General features: G+C 41.0%; 3 protein-coding genes across 4 annotated transcripts; 2 read left to right on the forward strand and 1 right to left on the reverse strand.

Moving 5' to 3' along the window:
- Window positions 1-4,740: 4,740 nt before the first annotated feature.
- pnpla8 (patatin-like phospholipase domain containing 8) lies at window positions 4,741-14,254 on the reverse strand. Of its 2 annotated transcripts, none has more exons than XM_023418012.2 (10): window positions 14,139-14,254; window positions 11,755-12,912; window positions 11,367-11,516; window positions 11,096-11,247; window positions 10,647-10,741; window positions 10,342-10,513; window positions 10,145-10,202; window positions 9,690-9,884; window positions 6,202-6,397; window positions 4,741-6,016 (listed from the first exon to the last, which is right to left on the reverse strand). In XM_023418012.2, the coding sequence occupies exons 2-10, from the start codon at window positions 12,727-12,729 to the stop codon at window positions 5,742-5,744; spliced, it is 2,268 nt and encodes a 755-aa protein (XP_023273780.1). In that variant the 5' UTR covers window positions 12,730-12,912; window positions 14,139-14,254; the 3' UTR covers window positions 4,741-5,741. The 2 variants fall into 2 exon arrangements, with proteins under 2 accessions (XP_023273780.1, XP_023273781.1); XM_023418013.2 differs by having other exon boundaries at window positions 11,755-12,740; window positions 14,139-14,235.
- On the forward strand, window positions 13,130-14,140 carry akap14 (A-kinase anchoring protein 14). The gene has a single exon (XM_023418014.2). It carries the CDS (start codon window positions 13,130-13,132, stop codon window positions 13,649-13,651), a length of 522 nt encoding a protein of 173 aa, XP_023273782.1. The 3' UTR covers window positions 13,652-14,140.
- A 1,667-nt stretch (window positions 14,255-15,921) lies between the features above and the next one.
- Window positions 15,922-17,719, forward strand: avpr2l (arginine vasopressin receptor 2, like). The gene is made up of 2 exons (XM_023417905.2): window positions 15,922-16,897; window positions 17,021-17,719. The coding sequence occupies exons 1-2, from the start codon at window positions 16,075-16,077 to the stop codon at window positions 17,098-17,100; spliced, it is 903 nt and encodes a 300-aa protein (XP_023273673.1). The 5' UTR covers window positions 15,922-16,074; the 3' UTR covers window positions 17,101-17,719.
- Window positions 17,720-17,887: the final 168 nt, after the last annotated feature.

Consider the following 17,887-nt stretch of genomic DNA (forward strand, 5'->3'; position numbering starts at 1 on the left):
CCTCACCAGCTCCCCCGCTGCTGTCAAAAACCAGCAGCGTCCGAAGATCGCCTATGCTTTCGAAAAGAGGACACACTCACCCGCGGAAAACCTGGTCTATCCTCCAGCTCTGCGAGCGTGGGCGTCCTTAACCCCTACGCATGCGCTGTCTTCAATGGCTTGCAGATATGTTTGGCATGAAAACCTTTAAAAAACCAAAGATATTCACTTTGCTGTGTTATGACAAATAATTGCAACACATTTGAGATGCTGAAATCAGTGACCCTTCGGCATCTTTGCTTTTAAATAACTAAAACCGACAAACGAAATAATTGTCGACTTACTTTCTGTGTTTAATAAAATCAACAATTCATTACAGCTCTAGAACTATATAAGGATATTTCTAAGAATGGATCATATCAGAGTGAGACCTCTTCGTTTTCCATCTACTATCTTCTGGCTGCCAATGTGCAGGAAGAAAGGAAAGAAAAAAATCCCAGCTGCAGCGACCCCGTTTTAATGAGCGGCAGCAGAGAGACCTGCAGACAGAGAGATAAACAATAACCCTGCAGAGCACTGTTAGCATCTTATTGTGTCAAATAAAATAAAAATCCAATTATATTAACAAAATAAAAGGAACTTCTAGCATGTGGTAAATATCTTTAAGTTTAATTTGTTATTTAAAAAAATAGGTTATCCTAGGTTTTTTTGATACTACTGATATAATTTTGTACTTCACTTATTTGATTGCTAGAATTGTATTTTATTATTTAGTAGCTTAATCACTTGCACTTCCATTAATTTGTTATAGGTAGTTCTAGATGTTTCTCAATGATAATGTAGGGCACAGGTGTCTCTGCCATGAGCACAGGACAGGTGGCCTATGTGTACACACACACACACACACAAACACACACACACACACACACACACACACACAGCAGCGCTGGTGTCACACACCTGACTGCACATTTACATTATCATTACTGGCCCACCTATCTGCATCACAATTTGAACTGCAGATCCTTCTTCTCACATGACAGCTGTGTGTGTGTGTGTGTGTGTGTGTGTGTGTGTGTGTGTGTGTGTGTGTGTGTGTGTGTACGCGAACCCCCTCCCACATCACTCAATTCCAACCTGGGACAGACCAGGCATGTCTCACAACCATTAAGACCTTGTCATCAATATCAGTAATGACCACACTGTTGTTTCACTTAACTTGACTCATGGTTAAACAGTGGCCGCACATTTTCACCATTATTTTTAATGAATAAGTGTAAAAAAAATAAAAGTCAAACCTGTGAGCTGGGCTCTCACAGCCATGGTTTACTCACGTGTAGCTCACTGTAAAGCATGTACAGGTTCATCAGCACTGTGTGGGTATACATGTACAGCTTCTTCACATGACAAACGCATGCAGTAACACTCATCCAGGCCGAGGGGCATAAGCATTCACAACTGAATCATGTGCTGTTTCTACTATAATAATGGTGACATGTCCTGGGGGGAGGCTGGGACCAAAACAAAGAGGCGTTTTAGCAATGGAACTCTGCTCATGAATGAGTTGGTGTTTCTGTACATGGGTTTGCACCAACCAAAGTTATGCACCATCTCACTTATTTTAAATGCAAAATTACTCTCCATGGGTGTGACCTAGAAAACAGTCAAGGTGATTAATGTTGACACAGAGGATTTAGTTTTCACTGGACTGCCGTTGCACAGACACAGACATCCATGCAGAGCTGTTGGACAAATAGGATGTGTGTGTAGGTGTGTCCTCACGCTAACCGACTGGCAAAGCCATGTGGAGAGCAACACCACTGTGTAAACTGCTCTGCCGTTTCTTTTCAATGAGACATGACGACAGATTTTTTTCCTTTTCTTTTTTTTTTTTACAGTGTGACATTATTGACATGCCACTGCCGAGTGTGAAATACTCCTGCGCTTTCAACATTTTCATTAACGTCTCTCGAACTGCGAGTTTACTGTCTCTCTGTATGAAAACAAACAGCTCTGAAAACTGAATAACAAGCATCATTTAAAATTTTTTTTTTTTTTTTTTTTGGATTAGATTTGTGCTAAAAATCATTTGCAAGTAACAGTTTACATTTTTAGGATCCTCTCCAAAGCCTCTCTGGTGCACTGTGTAATTTAAAATCAGTTTATACAGGCTAGGATATATTATACTGAGACAATGTCTCTGACAGCTACCAGGTACCTGCTTCCATACTGTTTACATAGCAGCCTTCCTAACTTGGTCACTGAGCTACATCTGACAAACACTGATGTGAAGCTGCTGGGGTCTTCCTCTCACTGATATGTACAAGCTTCCTCACACTCCTTATCCTGAGACGACCCAGGTGGGGATGAGTATAAGTGACTGTATATGAATCCTCCTCAAGCCCTTTGGGTGATTTTTGCCCTCTGCAGCGACAGATTGGATGCATGAATCAATCCCTTCTACCTCATTTCTATTCCTGTGTGGCCTTCACGCACACACTTCTAACCCCTCGGGGGCCTATTTGTTGCTTCACTTGCATTGTTGGAGCCACTGTAAACCCATAGATTGTGATAACACATTGGATGGCTCTTGTTATGTAATCGTGTTTATACATTTGCGGCTACAACCCATACGGCAGGGGGCAGATACTAGAAATATGAAGCACAGCCATGACAAAACAAGGTAAGACACCTTGTACAAACTTCTTCTCACATGCTGCACTGTTTGTGTAAGATAATGACAGACGTCAGGCTGATAGACAGTATGTGTCAGCTGTGGGAGCTTGAAGACAAGAGAAGGAAAAGAGCGCAGCACTGGATATTGATAGCAAACTTAAATGTGATCACTTTTTTTTTATCCACAAAACCCTTCTTATATCAGCAAAATAAAAGAGGCCGATTGTGTAACATGTCTGCAAGATCAGGGACAAATTTAGGCAAACGTGGGCACACATACATTGAGCAGTCTGTAAATGAGAAGGGGAACTATAACGGTTGCTAGGGAACAACATAAGGCCAAACAATCCAATCGAGTTTGAGGAGGAGGGGAGACGGACAGCTCCTGCCACAATAAGCAACATAGGATAATAACACAATAGTATTGGTATGAACTATAATAATATATGTTTTCCACTCCTTCACGTAAACAGAGTCTGGCAGACTTCACTTTACTTTGGCACTCCGCCCTACTTCATACTCAAGGAAGTTGCCAGCAGGATGAACATCGCCACAGTGTGTTAATCTCATGTTCACCTCATTTGTCTGTCTTGTCCATGACACTCGGTCTCCACACAGTCTGACAGGAGACTTGAATAATACTCTGTGCCGTGTTTGACGGTGGACTCTCGCAGATATCAACAGAACCTCTGCATTCGAAGCTTTCAGAGTCGCAGATGAACATTAAGTCAGGTCCGCTATCGAAACACACAAATTAAAAGTGGCATTTTCTAGCAATATTTGTTTTGTAATTTAAATCAAAACATGGAATATATAACTGGAATACATCTTGACTGGAACAACTCTGTCTGTCAGGCTGCTCGGGCACACATTTGAAAACTGTTGATATGATTATGCATTGGTGTATGTATCATAGTAGACAAAACTGGGGGGTCAGTTCACTCAAAGCACAAAAAAACATTTCCTGTTAACTCCAAGTGGAATCTAAGGGTGTAAATAGTCTTATGTACATAGGTTCTGATGTATCCACCTGTGAAACGTCTTACACCACCCAAAATAATAGAGGTGAAGGGAACTTGTATTGTGCTGCTAGTTGATCAAGCATAGAAATTGGTAGCAGGGTTGGGTAAATATGTTTTTAAAGAGTAGTGTGCTCCAGCAAGCCTCGTTTTTAATCACATAATCACTATAATAAAGGCTTAATATTTGTACTTGACAGTGTGTCCAGACTTTTTAGGGAATTCAGTCATTCATCAGCAGCGGTTTTTATGGAAAATTAGATATTTGGAGATTTTTTTTTACAATTTCATAAACTACCATGATTTTTATAGCAGTCCCATCTCTCTCTAAGAAGTAACAATAAACTGAGATGACAACACATTTTTAGCCATACTGCCAGGTTTTAGCACAGATATTCTTGTAGGATCTGCTTACCCACTGGAAAGACCCTTCTAGAGCAAGGCCAAATGTAGGCAACACAACCATAAATCAGGCCTTGATGTCGGCATGAAATGTACCATGGTGAAGCTAAATCTGGCATTTGGGGAAAAAATAAAAAAATGGGCCATCAATCTATCAGTCAAATCAGTTATAAGATTGACAGGAATGAGGTATCAGTCAAGTGAAATACGTGACATATTATTTCTTTTGTTTCTGGCATGTGTCATTGTTGTGGAGGCTCACATGCATGAATCCTTGTGGCTTATTGTTCATGTTGATTGGGGTAACGACAGTGTGACTGGGAGGAATGACACTATGGAATTTCAGTTGATGTTAAATGGGATCAAAACAATAAAGCAGAAAATCAATGTGTACAATTGGGAGAAAAAAAGCAATTCATCATAGGAAGACACTTGGCATTCCTTTGTAGCAAGCCTATGTGGGGCTCTTTGTGATGTGTGTGTGTGTGTGTGTGTGTGTGTGTGTGTGTTTGTGTTAAGTATGAGGCAGCAGAATGGAAAAACAGATAAACATCATTAAAATCAAATAACATGACATATATATCTGTGGTATGTATAATCATCCATTTTATAAGAGCGGAATTTCAAATAAGTCATCCAGAGGTCAAAGGTCAAAAGAACAGAGTTTATATCAAGGTTTTGAAAACCAAGTTTTATTATTTCATGACACTTTCTTAATTTTCGCATTCCACAAATGAATGAGGAAGGGAGGAATCAGGGGATAATGAGAAATGTCAGATTTATAAATTGAAAAGCAACAAAAGCCGGGGCCGAGGAATTCAGGCTTAAGTGAGGTTAAAGGCAAAAGTTTCACACTAACTAATGGGCCACAATTCAGAGGAACAAAAAAGAACATGCTTTGTACCACAAGGATAACGCTGATCACATTCTAATACTTTATTTTAAGTATGAGAACAGATGTCAGTGTGGGTACCAGTATATAGTGTAGTATAGTGTATTTCTTTTATCTCATTTCTAAATTCTGGCAATAACACTCAAAGAGATAATTTGTACTTCAAATATTATTTACATATTCTCAGTTAAGAATTCTATTTTACAAAGTGCATGAGGTCTTTCTCCTGTACAGTGTTAGAAATAGGCAGTCATGTTTATGCTCTCACTAAGCAATCATGTATTTATTATATTTTAATGTATTCAAGTTACCGAAAATGCAAAAGAACATCAGTCTTATGTCTGTACATGTCTGTTACACAGTTATCCTATCATGTTGGCATTCATTCTTAATACCGTTTTTGTAGTACGGTCAACACCAATCAGCAAACCAAGGCTTTCAGCCAGTTTAAAATTCATACATTTACATTTACTTCCTTTGTCTGATCAGTCAAGTGATTGATCTCAACCTCGTATCAAAACCTGCTGAATTCTTTCAGTCTCCATCCGACATATTATCTCACAAAGAATAAATTACATCACATTTGTAATTTCATACTAATATTTATAGTACTGTCTTTTTTTATGAATAATCATCCTTCAGTGTTAGATGGATGATGACCAAACCATGTAAACATTTAGTATCGCTTCCCTAGATGCTTAAAAAATGTGTCCAGTTTGTTCCCTTCTTACCTTAACAACCTCTTCGTGGTCACACTGTTACCAGGCTAACATCTACAGCTTGGAGACAAAGGGAAGACCCTCGTACATGTCGGCCTTGAGCTTGGCCCACTCGGCCAGTCTTTGGATGGTGCTCTTCTCCTGGCCCAGCACGCTAGCAGCCTTCCTCAGCTTGGCCTCGTTGCGCTCCAGGTAGCGCTCCCCCTCGCTCTTGAGGAAGTTCAGCTTCTCCACGCGGCTCTCGTTCAATGGGATGTCCTCGCTCATGTAGGGGTTGAAGCGGAAGTAGGTGTCAGGGGGCAGCAGGGCGTCCAGCATGGTGTGCACCTCTGAAACAAGGATGGAGAAGGAATCAAAATCTGATGCTAGCTGCAGGCAATTTTACATTTTCATCTTTGATTTTGATTTCAACTGAAATCGAGAAGAACTGCAGTGCATCGCACACCTCTCATCTGTGGTTTATAAGCAATGTGGGACATCAGATATATACGAACAACATTTTGTCTTGTCCTACCCTCGGTGTCTGTGGCACTGCTGATGACGTTGGTGAGCTTGGTCTTCAGGCTTGTGTAGGTCGTGCTGTTCTTGCCCGCCGCCTCATACCGTCCAGTGCCAAGAGACAACACACACTGCAGAGGTGTGTTTGGCCACAGACACTTACACTCATGGATGGCCAGCGCTGTGGGGTTGTTTATCAGAAGTCCTCCATCCTAAAGGAGAAGAGAGGAGAGACACAGTCAGCATCTCTGCAGTCAAATATGTTTACTCAAAATCACATAAAGGAAACTTTGTATCTCTGACATGTACCTCTAGTTTGAATATATTTGATGTGACAGCCGGTAGGGGACAAATGAGGTGAGGAGGACAAGCTGTCCCAGAGCTACACAGCTTTAAGCTGAAGAAAAAGAAGCTCCTGCGTCAGAGACGTGCTGCACTGGCAAACAGCACTGTTTATTCAGAGGTAAACAAGTAGGAAAAATAGTTTTTAGCAGCTATCAGCAGCTAAAATAAGCAATTCTTTGTCATTTGGACTAGAATTGACCTATATAATGAGTCTAATGGCTGCAATACATGATTAGTATTGTATTATTAGTATTGAATACTGAATTTAGCATGAGTGATGCATAATGTTGCATTTTTAGTATTCTAAACCTGACTGAGTTCATTTAGAAGCTAATCATTAATTATTTCCCTGCTTTTTCAAGAGGCATGTGTTGTCACTTTCACTAAATAATGTTACCAGCTTCATGAAAGAGCTGCTGACCTAAATGATGCCGACAATAAGAGAAAGAGAGACAATCAGGCTGAATGGCTGCCTGGACCGATTTAGTGCTGAACACTCTTTCTAAGTCTTTCCCCTAGTCCAGTCCTGGACTTTATCCAACCACTGAAGTGCTTTTGGCAAGGATTAATAGAGACGGAGAGTGTGGCACACAAGAGGTCCGATACTCCCTAGCAGAGCAGGGGTAAAGGTCATTTCCACGCTTCTAGAGGGGGTGGGCAGTAGAAAGGTATTTTTTAAAAAAAACTTAGTTAGTAAATATCAGTCACCAACAACCAATACAATAAAAACACTCAAACTCAAACTTGTATTCTTAACCTAACCTAGCTAAAAAAAAAAAAAATACCTGAATAGCTCTAAAAAAATTATTTTGGATTCAAATACCCGTCTATGAGTGACTGGTGCTTTCCTTCGGTGCACTCTGCTGCCCTGGTCTCATTATTAATATGTGACAATACATAAATTAAACATCATTCTGAGCCTGATTATGAAGCTGTTTACCCTCAGGTGTGAGCTATTGAAACAGTGGAGCACAGTTTGCACTCTTGAGACAGAAGGTTAATTACACAGCTGCTCCTCAGCTCTGACCCTCAACCTCTCACCCATGGGTCTCACCTAACTGAATGAGCACATAAACAAAACACTGATACAATTCAACAACCAAATGCTGGAAAATCATTGGGTATTAGTGTATAGTTTAATAACAGTTAAGTGGTATAACAAATACCTGCAGCTCAAGGGGAAATATTTAGGTTTTACCTTTACATTTTACCTTTGATTGTGTTAATGTGTCTCTTCAATGTGTGTGTGTGTGTGTACATATTTTTGATGCTGTGCAATGACAGAATTCTCCTGAGAAATACCGCTGCTAGTGCTGAAAACTAGAGTAGGAGTGAGACCGGTGGGTGGCAACGGTACCTCAAACTGTGGATAAAAAAAAATAATAAAAAAAACTATGCAGCTCCAAGAGGAATGTGGAGAACAACTCACACACACACACAACTCATTCACTCTCCATCTTTCCATCCCTGCTGTCATACTTTCTGCAGAGATGTCAGCGGGAGTATAAGCACAAACACACAGACAAAAGCCTGTTATACAAGAAAATGGAAATAATCAAAAATACATATTATCATCACAATGTTAGAGGTGAGGAGAAAGAGGTCCTCAGCTGATTGATTTCTAAAAGAATGACTCCAATCTCTCGCTGTCTGGAACAACATTATAGCTGGAAAACTGATCATGCACAGACAATATCGGCTTGTTAGTTAGCTTACTAATCAAAGAACATTACAGTCTGCTTAACACAGAATCAAAACTAGAAAAGGTCACATGGATTTCTGGAGTTGCATTCACAATGGTTGCATTACTAAACTTATTGGCATTTTAGACAAAAAAAAAAAAAGACCAGTAGGTCATTTGGTTTAATTAAAAATGCCTCAGAGAATCAAAGCTTAGATTAGGATGTGTTATTGTTTAAAACATAGTAAAGGCCTGTCTACCATGGGTCTTACATTAGCAAATGGCAGGGGAGAGAAATACTTGTTAGAAGCAGGGATAAGACTAATTTTGCCTAAGTAGGTTATCAAAATGAAGCTAAGCCCTGAGCATAATTGCTGCCCATAAAGACATCTAAAGATATCTGGCCTAATAATCAAATTTCATGAAATAACACGTTAAACAACTCTATTTGAACAGCACCCAAAAGGCACAACCAAGCAGTATAAAAGATCGCAGTGGTCGTCAATAAAAGGCATTAAAAACTTCCTACATTCTAGTCATTTATCAGATGCCTTTTATCTAGAATGACTTATAATCACTGCGACTGTACAGGAAGCTTAACGGTCTGATTTTCAGTCACTGACCTGCTACTTAAACTTGATCTACCATTCAGGAACCTAATACTTTATCCTCTCCACTATTCCTGTCTGTCTGTGACTCAAGAGGAAAAAGAGCTAAGTAATAATCAGTCATTACTCAGTGTGAGGATGCAAAGGAGTGATGTGAAGCTCATTATATTGAGTGTATTTTTCCCCATTTTGGACCTTGAAGATCCTCTCAGACACTAATGGTGGCGGACAGGAGCCCTGTTAAATTTTGTCTTTCATGAGGGATCAAAACCTCTTTCCATTTCCCTGTAGGACAGCAGGCTTAAGTCAGAGGACAAGGCCTTTTGATGTTTCGGGGCACAGACCGGACTCTCTCTCTACCTCTAACTCTCTCTCTCTCTCTACCTCCATCTCATTCTGTTCACTTTCTCTCTAATCCTCAGACACTTGACAGCCAGAAGAGAAGATGAATCAATTAGGGGACCACCTTCAAGGTTATGCGTTTGGAAGAGTGACACAAATCTACACACACATCCTTAATGAACACTCACACAGAGTACAGTACAGTCCACAGCGCCTCTGTCCTTGGCACCAGTCTTTTAAGAGATGCAGCATCGTAGCGGAAGTGTATTGATTGGTAAGATTTCAAGGAAATGACCCTCTCGCACTAATCTAGGGCTCTCAGAGAGCTGTGACTTTGTACATTACCAAGGCGGTGTGCATGGCAATTTCAGACCATTAAAAACCATGTTGCTACACTGCTTTTTATCTATTTTTATATATTACTCATTCATTCAAAGCCTCAAATATTTAAATTCAACTAACTAAACTAAACTGAACTGATCTAAACCTGGCGATGCCTCTCCCAGCTCTCTTGGTTTCATGTCATACCTGATGAAGGTCTTTTCCCAGGACAAATTCCTGGAAGTAGCCTGGGGCGGCAGACGAGGCCCTGATAGCCTGCCACATTTTGTGATGGCAGTCTCCAGGGTAGTGGGATCTCACTCCTGGCATGAGTCTGTAGTTCCTGAACACATAGGCCTTCAGAGGTAAACCCCTGTTCACAATAGTGCTCACTGCTGACACCTGGTGGACATAAAAAAAAAAAAGGTTATGTAAATAAAAGCATGCCTAGTCATAATTTTTACAACACTTTGACTTTGGTCTTTTTCTTCCCACTTTTCTGTAATGAAGGAAAACTTAAATAAAACAACACATTTTGTCATCTGAAATATGAGCATTTTTGTGTCTCTGTATGTGCATTTATACATATACAAATAGAATTAACCCATGCACAAATAGGTGCAGTATTATTAACAGTACACACATATAAGGATGTGACTAACTTTAGGACAGTGTGGGTCCCTGGCACTCTCAATCATACATCCCTCACCCATCCGTTCCCTGGAGGAAACACAAAAATGGATTTAAGGAAAGGACAAATTAAATTACCTCTGCACCGGTCTTTAATTCAATTGGTGGGCAGGAGGGAGGAGATATGATTATATGAAAAACAAAGGATGAAAGAGTCGCGCAGACTAACTTGAGGATGTTTTCCCAGATTTCGCTGTCATAGAAAGCATGGCTCCAGCCCATCTTGACAGTTCCAACGATGACATTCTGTTTGAACACATCTGAGCCCAACTTCCTGTACATCTCCTCGCACTCTTCTAGGGGGATTTGAAAAATCCCCAACATGAAAGCCAAGATGGCACCTAAAGCAAAGGAACAAGAATGATGTGAAAAGGGCAGTTTACATAAAATCAAATGTGGAATCAATGACAGTCAAGCTTACAGAAGAGTTGAAGGACAACAAATGACTAACACTAAAAAGTGGTAACAATGTACCTGTGCTGACTCCACAGATGTAGTCAAAGAGCTGGTGGACTCGTTTCCCAGTCAGGGTCTGCAATTTATGGAGAGTCTGCAGGGCCAACAGTCCCCTGTAACAAAGTCACAAACCTTACACAGCTAGACTAGTAAAAAATGCAGCTTATTGTATTTAAATCACTAAACATATAAAGATAGTCATAGCCATTTGGCCTGTCATAGTAGTTTTTTGTTTATATTTTTCTCTGGTGCAATTTAACTAAATTAGTTTTAATATTTTGTTAGTTGTCAGTCAAACAGTGGAGCAAGTACTGAGAACTGTAGTTTCTGTCAGTATGACTCCTTTCTTTAGCCACAGTAACATTTGCTTGTAAGAACAGCAAAAAGCAGGTTGTATCATTTTATATTAATCAGCAGAGAGCTGTTTTTTTAATACAGAAAATATCACATTTCCTTAAAAACTGTACCGTGTTCCCCCTCCATCTATGGCCAGGACCCGAATTCCTCTTCCTTTGACAGGTTCGGTGTAGCCAACCAGGGCCAGCGCTTCTCTCACAGCGGCTTGAAGAGGAAGGTCTCTGGCCTGGCGCAAACGAAGCAGGCAGGGCAGCACACTCTCCTAAAGGTCACAATTACACACAAACATACTGACTACTACATTTCCCAGATACAAAAACATTTAAGGACTGTGCGACTCCTCTAACTTAAAAACAAAAAACAAACAAAAAACCCACTAACCTTGATAGCGACACCTCGGGTCTCTGGGAACTCCAGGAGGTGATAGCTGAGCTCCTCCACTCGAGAAGCAAGAAGTTTGACATCAGTGACCCTCTGCAGGCCTTTCACCAGAGCTCTGGTCCTATTGTCCACACTCACCCTGGCTATTATCTGCATGACAAATAGGCAGCAGGAACAAAAAATTAGAACCGTCTAATAAAATATAAGGTCTTTTTAAAGGTCTTTTGATCTATGTTGAAATTTAACAACCTAGTAATGCAGTTTTATATAATACTGGCAGAAAACACAGAAAACATATTCATTTGACAACATTGATGTTTTTTCTCATTTTGCTTTTTGGACTCCCTTGAGCATTCAATGATCCTTAGAGCAATACTGAGCACTTTACCTTCTGCCTTTGAGTCAACTGCTGTTGCTTCACTTTATCGACTTTCTCCTCTTCACTGTCTGTCTTCTCTCCTGCTTTGTCTGCAGTGGGCTCTTCCCCAGCGACTGCCTTCTCCTTCTCCTTCTCAGGTGCGATGCTTTTGGAGTCACCTCTGAATTTGGGGACCAGTGGAGCTATGTAACTACCAACAAAAGCCTGAACGCTGGGACGAGGGTAGGATAGATAGTGGGTGAAGCCTTTTTTAGTTGAGGTAGTGGGTACAGGGATGGACTGAGCTGCATTTTCTGTTGCAGGGGTGTCAGAAGAGGGCGTTCCTACTGGAGGACTGAGCTTTTCTGATGGTGAAGGAGGGACAGGAGAGGTAGCTGGCACTTCAATACTCTTAGACTCTGCCACTGGAGACAAAATAGGAATGTATTCCCCTGTTCTCTGAGGGGTAAGGTGAGGAACAGGCTCACAAGCAGGATCATCCCCTCCTCTGTGCTGCTGCAGTGGCCTGTTCTCTCCATCTTCTACCTGTGTGTTGGTGCCAAAGTAATTATTGATGTGCTGAGCCAGAGTTTTGTGGGTCTCATCCATATTGGTTGAAAGAGCTGCTGGGTGAAACAGCTGCATAGTTTGTTTTGCCACAGTTGAGGACGAGCTCGGGCCAGGCACACTTGCCGCTGAAGCTAAACTGGATGTTGACTTCTTGGTGACAACAAAAGGCTTTTCTGTAACTTTGTGCAATTGCTTTTCTGACTCTTCCTCTGCTGTGTTCCTCTCACCTTCTTCGTCTTCTTTCATGGTGGTTTCAGGTGGTGACGGAGTAGCTATGTTGTTTGAGTTTACGGTCTCTGCTTTGACCAGGGCTTTTTCCACATGGGTGCTGTCGACTGCAGAGCTGCCAGGCTTCAGACGGGAGAACTTGGAAATTAGGTCTGTGCTGCCTACTGCCTTGGTGACACTGTCGAGCGTGGTCCTGATCCGCGACATGCGTCTGCTCACTGGGAACAGTAGCGGGGGGAAATTTAAGTCAATCAGGCAACTGGATAATGCTTTAATGTCTGTGTGAAATAATGCAGCATCCTGGTGGGCTGCCTGCAACAAACTACAGTGGATTCTGTGGAAAATCCATTTTGGAAGGGAAAGTATCAATGTTGCTAGTTCCACAATTTCCTGGAAAAAGGATGAAATAGAAATAATCTCAAGAGACAGTGTGCACAAAAAATGTAAAACAAAACACCATCTATATGGCAGGAGTCAACACTGCAAGTAAAAACTGGGCCAACAGAGGGCCTTGGTAACCATAGCAACACCTCGAACAACAACAGATGCTGACAGCAGCTTTTGCAAAATAGGTTTCCTGTATATTGACCAGTGTTACAGGGACAATATGGAAACTCACGGACCTTCACCTAATGTCAATCTCACAGCGGAGTCAGCTCAACTTGTAAAAACCCTGCTGGAGAAACACCGCCACACTATCACGAAGGAGCAGGAGGGAAACTCTCCTGAGAGTGAGTTGAAGAATATTAAGTGGGTTGCAAACAAAGACTTCACGATGGAAGTGGGGAAACAGCAGATTGGGGAATACATTCAAACATGGGATGTGCAGCCATGCTGGCTTTACAGTCTGGATTTTCTCTTCACGACCGAGGAGGAGCATCACACCTTCTACCACTACCGGGCACGCTTTAGCACCCCGACACCGCGGAAGCCTATTCAGGGGACGGCTTGTGTCTACTTCATCATGGACACCTCTAAAGTCAGAGACCAAACTCTGCCCGTGGAGGTGCACTTCGTGGTGGAGTCAAATAGGCTGGTACACACGCCGGGGAGGACCAGATTCAGAGAGAAGTGGCTGGCGGACGTTATTGAGAGCAAGACTTTGCTCCGAAATGCGGTGCAGTTTTGAATCGACTGTCATTAGACACCACAGAACCACCCGGAAGATTCCCGAATCCTTGCAAAAATACCAGTGTTGTCATTAGATCCCACATTGTGGCTTTGAATTTTCTGCTACCCTAGCCACTTCGCAATAAAATAGCTCGAAACGAAAATGACAAGCTAGTTGCCAGTCCTCATTCACTGCTTCTGAATTGTCTGTTTTGTTGGACCTCACAGTTGCTGCAACGCTAAATGTTAGCCAGGTTCAAAACTGATTCAGACGTATTCAAGACTGCGACACTATTTATGTTATATTATATATTTATTCAAAGGAATAAACACCTCATGAGCATGATGTTTGAAAGCTAGCTTGCTAAGCAGACAGCTGTGTACATTGCAAAACGTTTACTAGCTACAACCTATTAGCTGCTGCTAGCCACGTTAATGAATGAACGGCGTATTGTCAGTTTTTCCACTTTGACACAATGTCACATAATAAATTGTTTTCTTCTTACCTTACAAAACACAGACCGTTAAATGTGTCGCCGAAATGTTTCATTCTACGTGGTGGTGCTGGTTAGAAAAACTAAACAGGAAGAAGAGAGGAAGTGACGCACTTGGCCTATATTATTGTGCAGTGCTGTATTTCTGCCACTAGATATCGACAAAACGTCGTCATAATAAAAAGAACAAATATTTTCATTGCAAAAACTGAACTGAGAAATTACAAATACAGGTGTTAAGAATTATGCAATCGATTTCAGACATTTTGATGCACTGACAACACTATAACACATGTTTAACTATCACTGTGACCATTTGTGTCTTGAACAGAAAACAGCTGAATGTGTGCCTAAAAAAATCTTTACGCCCTTCAGGCAGGGTTGTACTTGGCTTGAAGTAATCAGTGATTAAATATTAGAGGTAATTACATTCTTGGAAGTTCTATCAATAACCAATCTCTCTTTTTCTAGATTAACATGCACACATAGTTGCCAATCACTTATTGTTCATAACGGTTTTAAAATCAGTGGGGCAACAGTGTTTTTTGAAAATAATAGTTCACATTCTGAATGTCTTGCAGTCAAAATGAAACAGTGAATCAAAGCCAGCGAGAGCTGTGTTATAACATCACATGGCTTTTGTGGGCCTGATTTTCATGGTGTTTCACTGCTTGGAGGCCTAGAGGGTTGGATCATGTACAGTGTGAAACAATGGCTGAAGATTGATGTGTTAGTCAGTAATTATAATAATAGGCCTACTATCTGATAGATCCAGGCAGATTGCTGCCCTGTTAAAGGTTAATACATGTGGAGGTGTCTTTTCAAGAAGATCTTGTTCACATGAAGAGGAATGAAACACTAATGGTGTGTGTGTGTATAAAAAGTAAAATCAGGTCAGAGAAAAAAAAATGTGTCTATGACCTGATGGATCTATACTTAAACCTTTTATTCACTATACCTCAGAATCAGGCATTTACTTGGTCCATTTTCATGCCTTTTCATGCATTACTATACTTTGACGTTTTATGCCTTGCCATACTATGTAGTTTTTATGACTTTTTAAGCTTAAATATAACATGACATTTTTATGAATTTTCATGCTTCTGTATATTGTGACATTTGTATTCTGTGGAGGACAATATCATCTCTGTCTCTGCCTGTCTGTCTCTTCAGTCTCAATTTCAGAGCTTTTATGGAAACTCCAAGTGAATTACTGTCCAGCCTGCCTCTATTATCAGTGGAGTATAGCAATGTTTTCGTTTCACCACTGATGCAATGGTTTTCTCAGCTGCTCTTTCAAAACCAGATATTTGCAATGCAAGTAAGATGCAAAAACATTATGGCATTAATACTAAATCAGTTGCTACATCAGTAATGCACCTGAGCATCTGGAAGGTATACAGTATGTACTCCTGATGCACTTACACTCTCACTGAAAACAATCTCTGGATCTGAAAAACTCAAAAGATTAAGCGTAATCTATAACAGAATACAAACATTTTAGCCTTGAGGACCGCTTAAGACAGTCAGTCAGTTCTGAGGAGTTACAGGTTAATAAAGATTAATAATACATTTAAACAGTTCAGGGGGGAAAAGATTTCCATTTCACAGTGCATTTTTAGGTTATGGGTCCAAGGATTAAAAAATGACATTGGTCAATTCTAGTCATTTCCTAGATTTCTATATTTGTGTGCATATGAATGTCACAATTATCATATTGACATTCAGTCAACACTGACAACTTTGACCCCTCTCTCCCCTTCAAGTCGATGGATTCGCTCCTCGCAGCCCCCGCAGTCACTTTGCATCGTGGTGCACCAAAGGAGGAGAATGTGGAGATGTTCCCGCGCCAACTTGTCAATATTCCAACACCTTGATAATGCGCCGAAATGTCGATTGAACCTTGAAGTTACGAGTCTTGCGGGAAACATCAGGAATTCGTGCTAGAATGGATTCCAGCAGCAACATCTCTGAAATGGCACTAGATATGGATGGAGAGGTGTATGAACATTTTGCGCTCATCCGAGCAGGAATTTTGGGTTTGGTTTTTGTGCTGGCAACGGCTGGTAATCTTTTTTTCTTAGGCACACTTTGGAAGAAGCGAAAAAGAAACTCAAGGACCCAGCTTTTCCTCTTGCACCTGTGTTTGGCTGATCTGGTGGTGGCTTTCTTCCAAGTCCTGCCGCAGTTTTCCATTGAAATTACGCACAGGTTCCGAGGCACAGACTTCCTGTGTCGGTTGGTAAAATACTTGCAGGTGGTTGGGATGTTTGCCTCCGCGTACATGATAGTGGCTATGACTTTAGACCGGTACCATGCGGTTTGCAAACCGATGGTTTCCTTCTTGAACGGCTCATTTAGGAGATATCTCTCCATAGGCGCAGCGTGGCTGCTCTCGCTCGCCTTCAGCGCTCCTCAGTTCTTCATCTTCTCTCTCCAAGAGGTGGGGGAGAACCAGTACGACTGCTGGGCGACATTTATTGAACCGTGGGGGAGCAGGGTTTACATCAGCTGGATCACCCTATCAGTGTTTGCCATACCTGCCGTCATTTTACTCTATTGTCAAATAAGAATATGCACAACAATCTACTTCAACATGAAGAGAAAGGCGCTGCAGGCAGGGCGCGCAGACACGAAGGGGGTGTCCAACGCGATGCTCAAGACTGTGAAGATGACATTTGTTATTATAATGGCATACACCGTGTGTTGGAGCCCATTTTTTGTTGCACAGTTATGGTCTGCATGGAGTCCAAGCAGTGCGCCTAGTCAAGGTTGGTCTATTTGGAAAAAAAAAAGAAAAGTAGATCCCCAAACCTGAAGGACCAAATATATCCAATTGGTAATTACTGTCACTTTGTTGAAGGCCCATACGTCATCTATCCTTTCTCTTTCAGGTCCCGTGTTTGCTATCATCATGCTGCTGGCCAGTCTCAACAGCTGCACCAACCCCTGGATTTATATCTACTACAGCTAAAATGGTTGACCTGCATGTGCCAAAACTGTGAGACATTTAATATCAAGAGCTGATACACGCCTGACCTGAGTATCTCATCAGGATATCTGACATCCAGAGAACTAAAAATCCATCATGGATCCTGTTTTTTTTTTTTTTAATCTGTAGTTTCTGCCAATGCATGCTTGTAGACTGGATTTCTGTTGATCTCTGTTTGCATCTTACAGTATTTTGTCAGTTGTCACGTTTCATCATGAATAACAGAAAAACACATATTTCACGTTTTAGCAGAATAGTTTGCAGTTGTGAACCAAGATGACACACACAGTACTTACTGCATATTAAAAGTATGCAAGCATAAGTTTAGAACAGGAGTAACAATGTTTGCACATAATACAATACTATCTTTCATTCAGTGCCGGAGGACGCTGAGACGAATATTAACACAATCTCAAAAACAATCAAGGCATTCTATACAGACTGTACAGATAAACGGAGCATACACCATCCATATTTAACTATTTCATGTACTGTAATGTTTTCTTTGCTGGGTGTTGTGAACTGTACACACGAGCTATTTGAATCTCTCTGTTTTTTAAACTGCTTCCTGCATGATCACAAATAAACACTGAAAATACTGTTCCTGATATTCAATACAAAAATTAAATGATAACTTACTATTTACGGCACTGATGTCACCCTCTTTAGTTTACCTGCAGCTGACAGTTAAACCTGAATCTGATTCTGTAGCATAGACGTAAATCACCTGTTGGAATTTTAACATTGTCATTATCTAAACAGATTAACA

Source organism: Seriola lalandi, unplaced genomic scaffold (assembly GCF_002814215.2).
Source record: "Seriola lalandi dorsalis isolate HSWRI2012SDOR001 ecotype SW California unplaced genomic scaffold, Sedor1 jcf7180002054579, whole genome shotgun sequence".
In the NCBI taxonomy this organism is placed as follows: Eukaryota; Metazoa; Chordata; class Actinopteri; order Carangiformes; family Carangidae; genus Seriola; species Seriola lalandi.

What these genes read in the sequence shown, in the direction of transcription:
- avpr2l (XM_023417905.2), top strand. Translation starts at nt 16,075, where the DNA reads ATGGATTCCAGCAGCAACATCTCTGAAATGGCACTAGATATGGATGGA. An exon ending in AAGCAGTGCGCCTAGTCAAG is followed by an intron (nt 16,898 to 17,020) that starts GTTGGTCTATTT and finishes TTTCTCTTTCAG; the next exon opens with GTCCCGTGTTTGCTATCATC.
- akap14 (XM_023418014.2), top strand. Translation starts at nt 13,130, where the DNA reads ATGGAAACTCACGGACCTTCACCTAATGTCAATCTCACAGCGGAGTCA.
- pnpla8 (XM_023418012.2), bottom strand. Translation starts at nt 12,729, where the DNA reads ATGTCGCGGATCAGGACCACGCTCGACAGTGTCACCAAGGCAGTAGGC. An exon ending in CCCGAGGTGTCGCTATCAAG is followed by an intron (nt 11,248 to 11,366) that starts GTTAGTGGGTTT and finishes TGTGACCTTTAG; the next exon opens with GAGAGTGTGCTGCCCTGCCT. An exon ending in GGGACCCACACTGTCCTAAA is followed by an intron (nt 9,885 to 10,144) that starts GTTAGTCACATC and finishes TATGTCCACCAG; the next exon opens with GTGTCAGCAGTGAGCACTAT.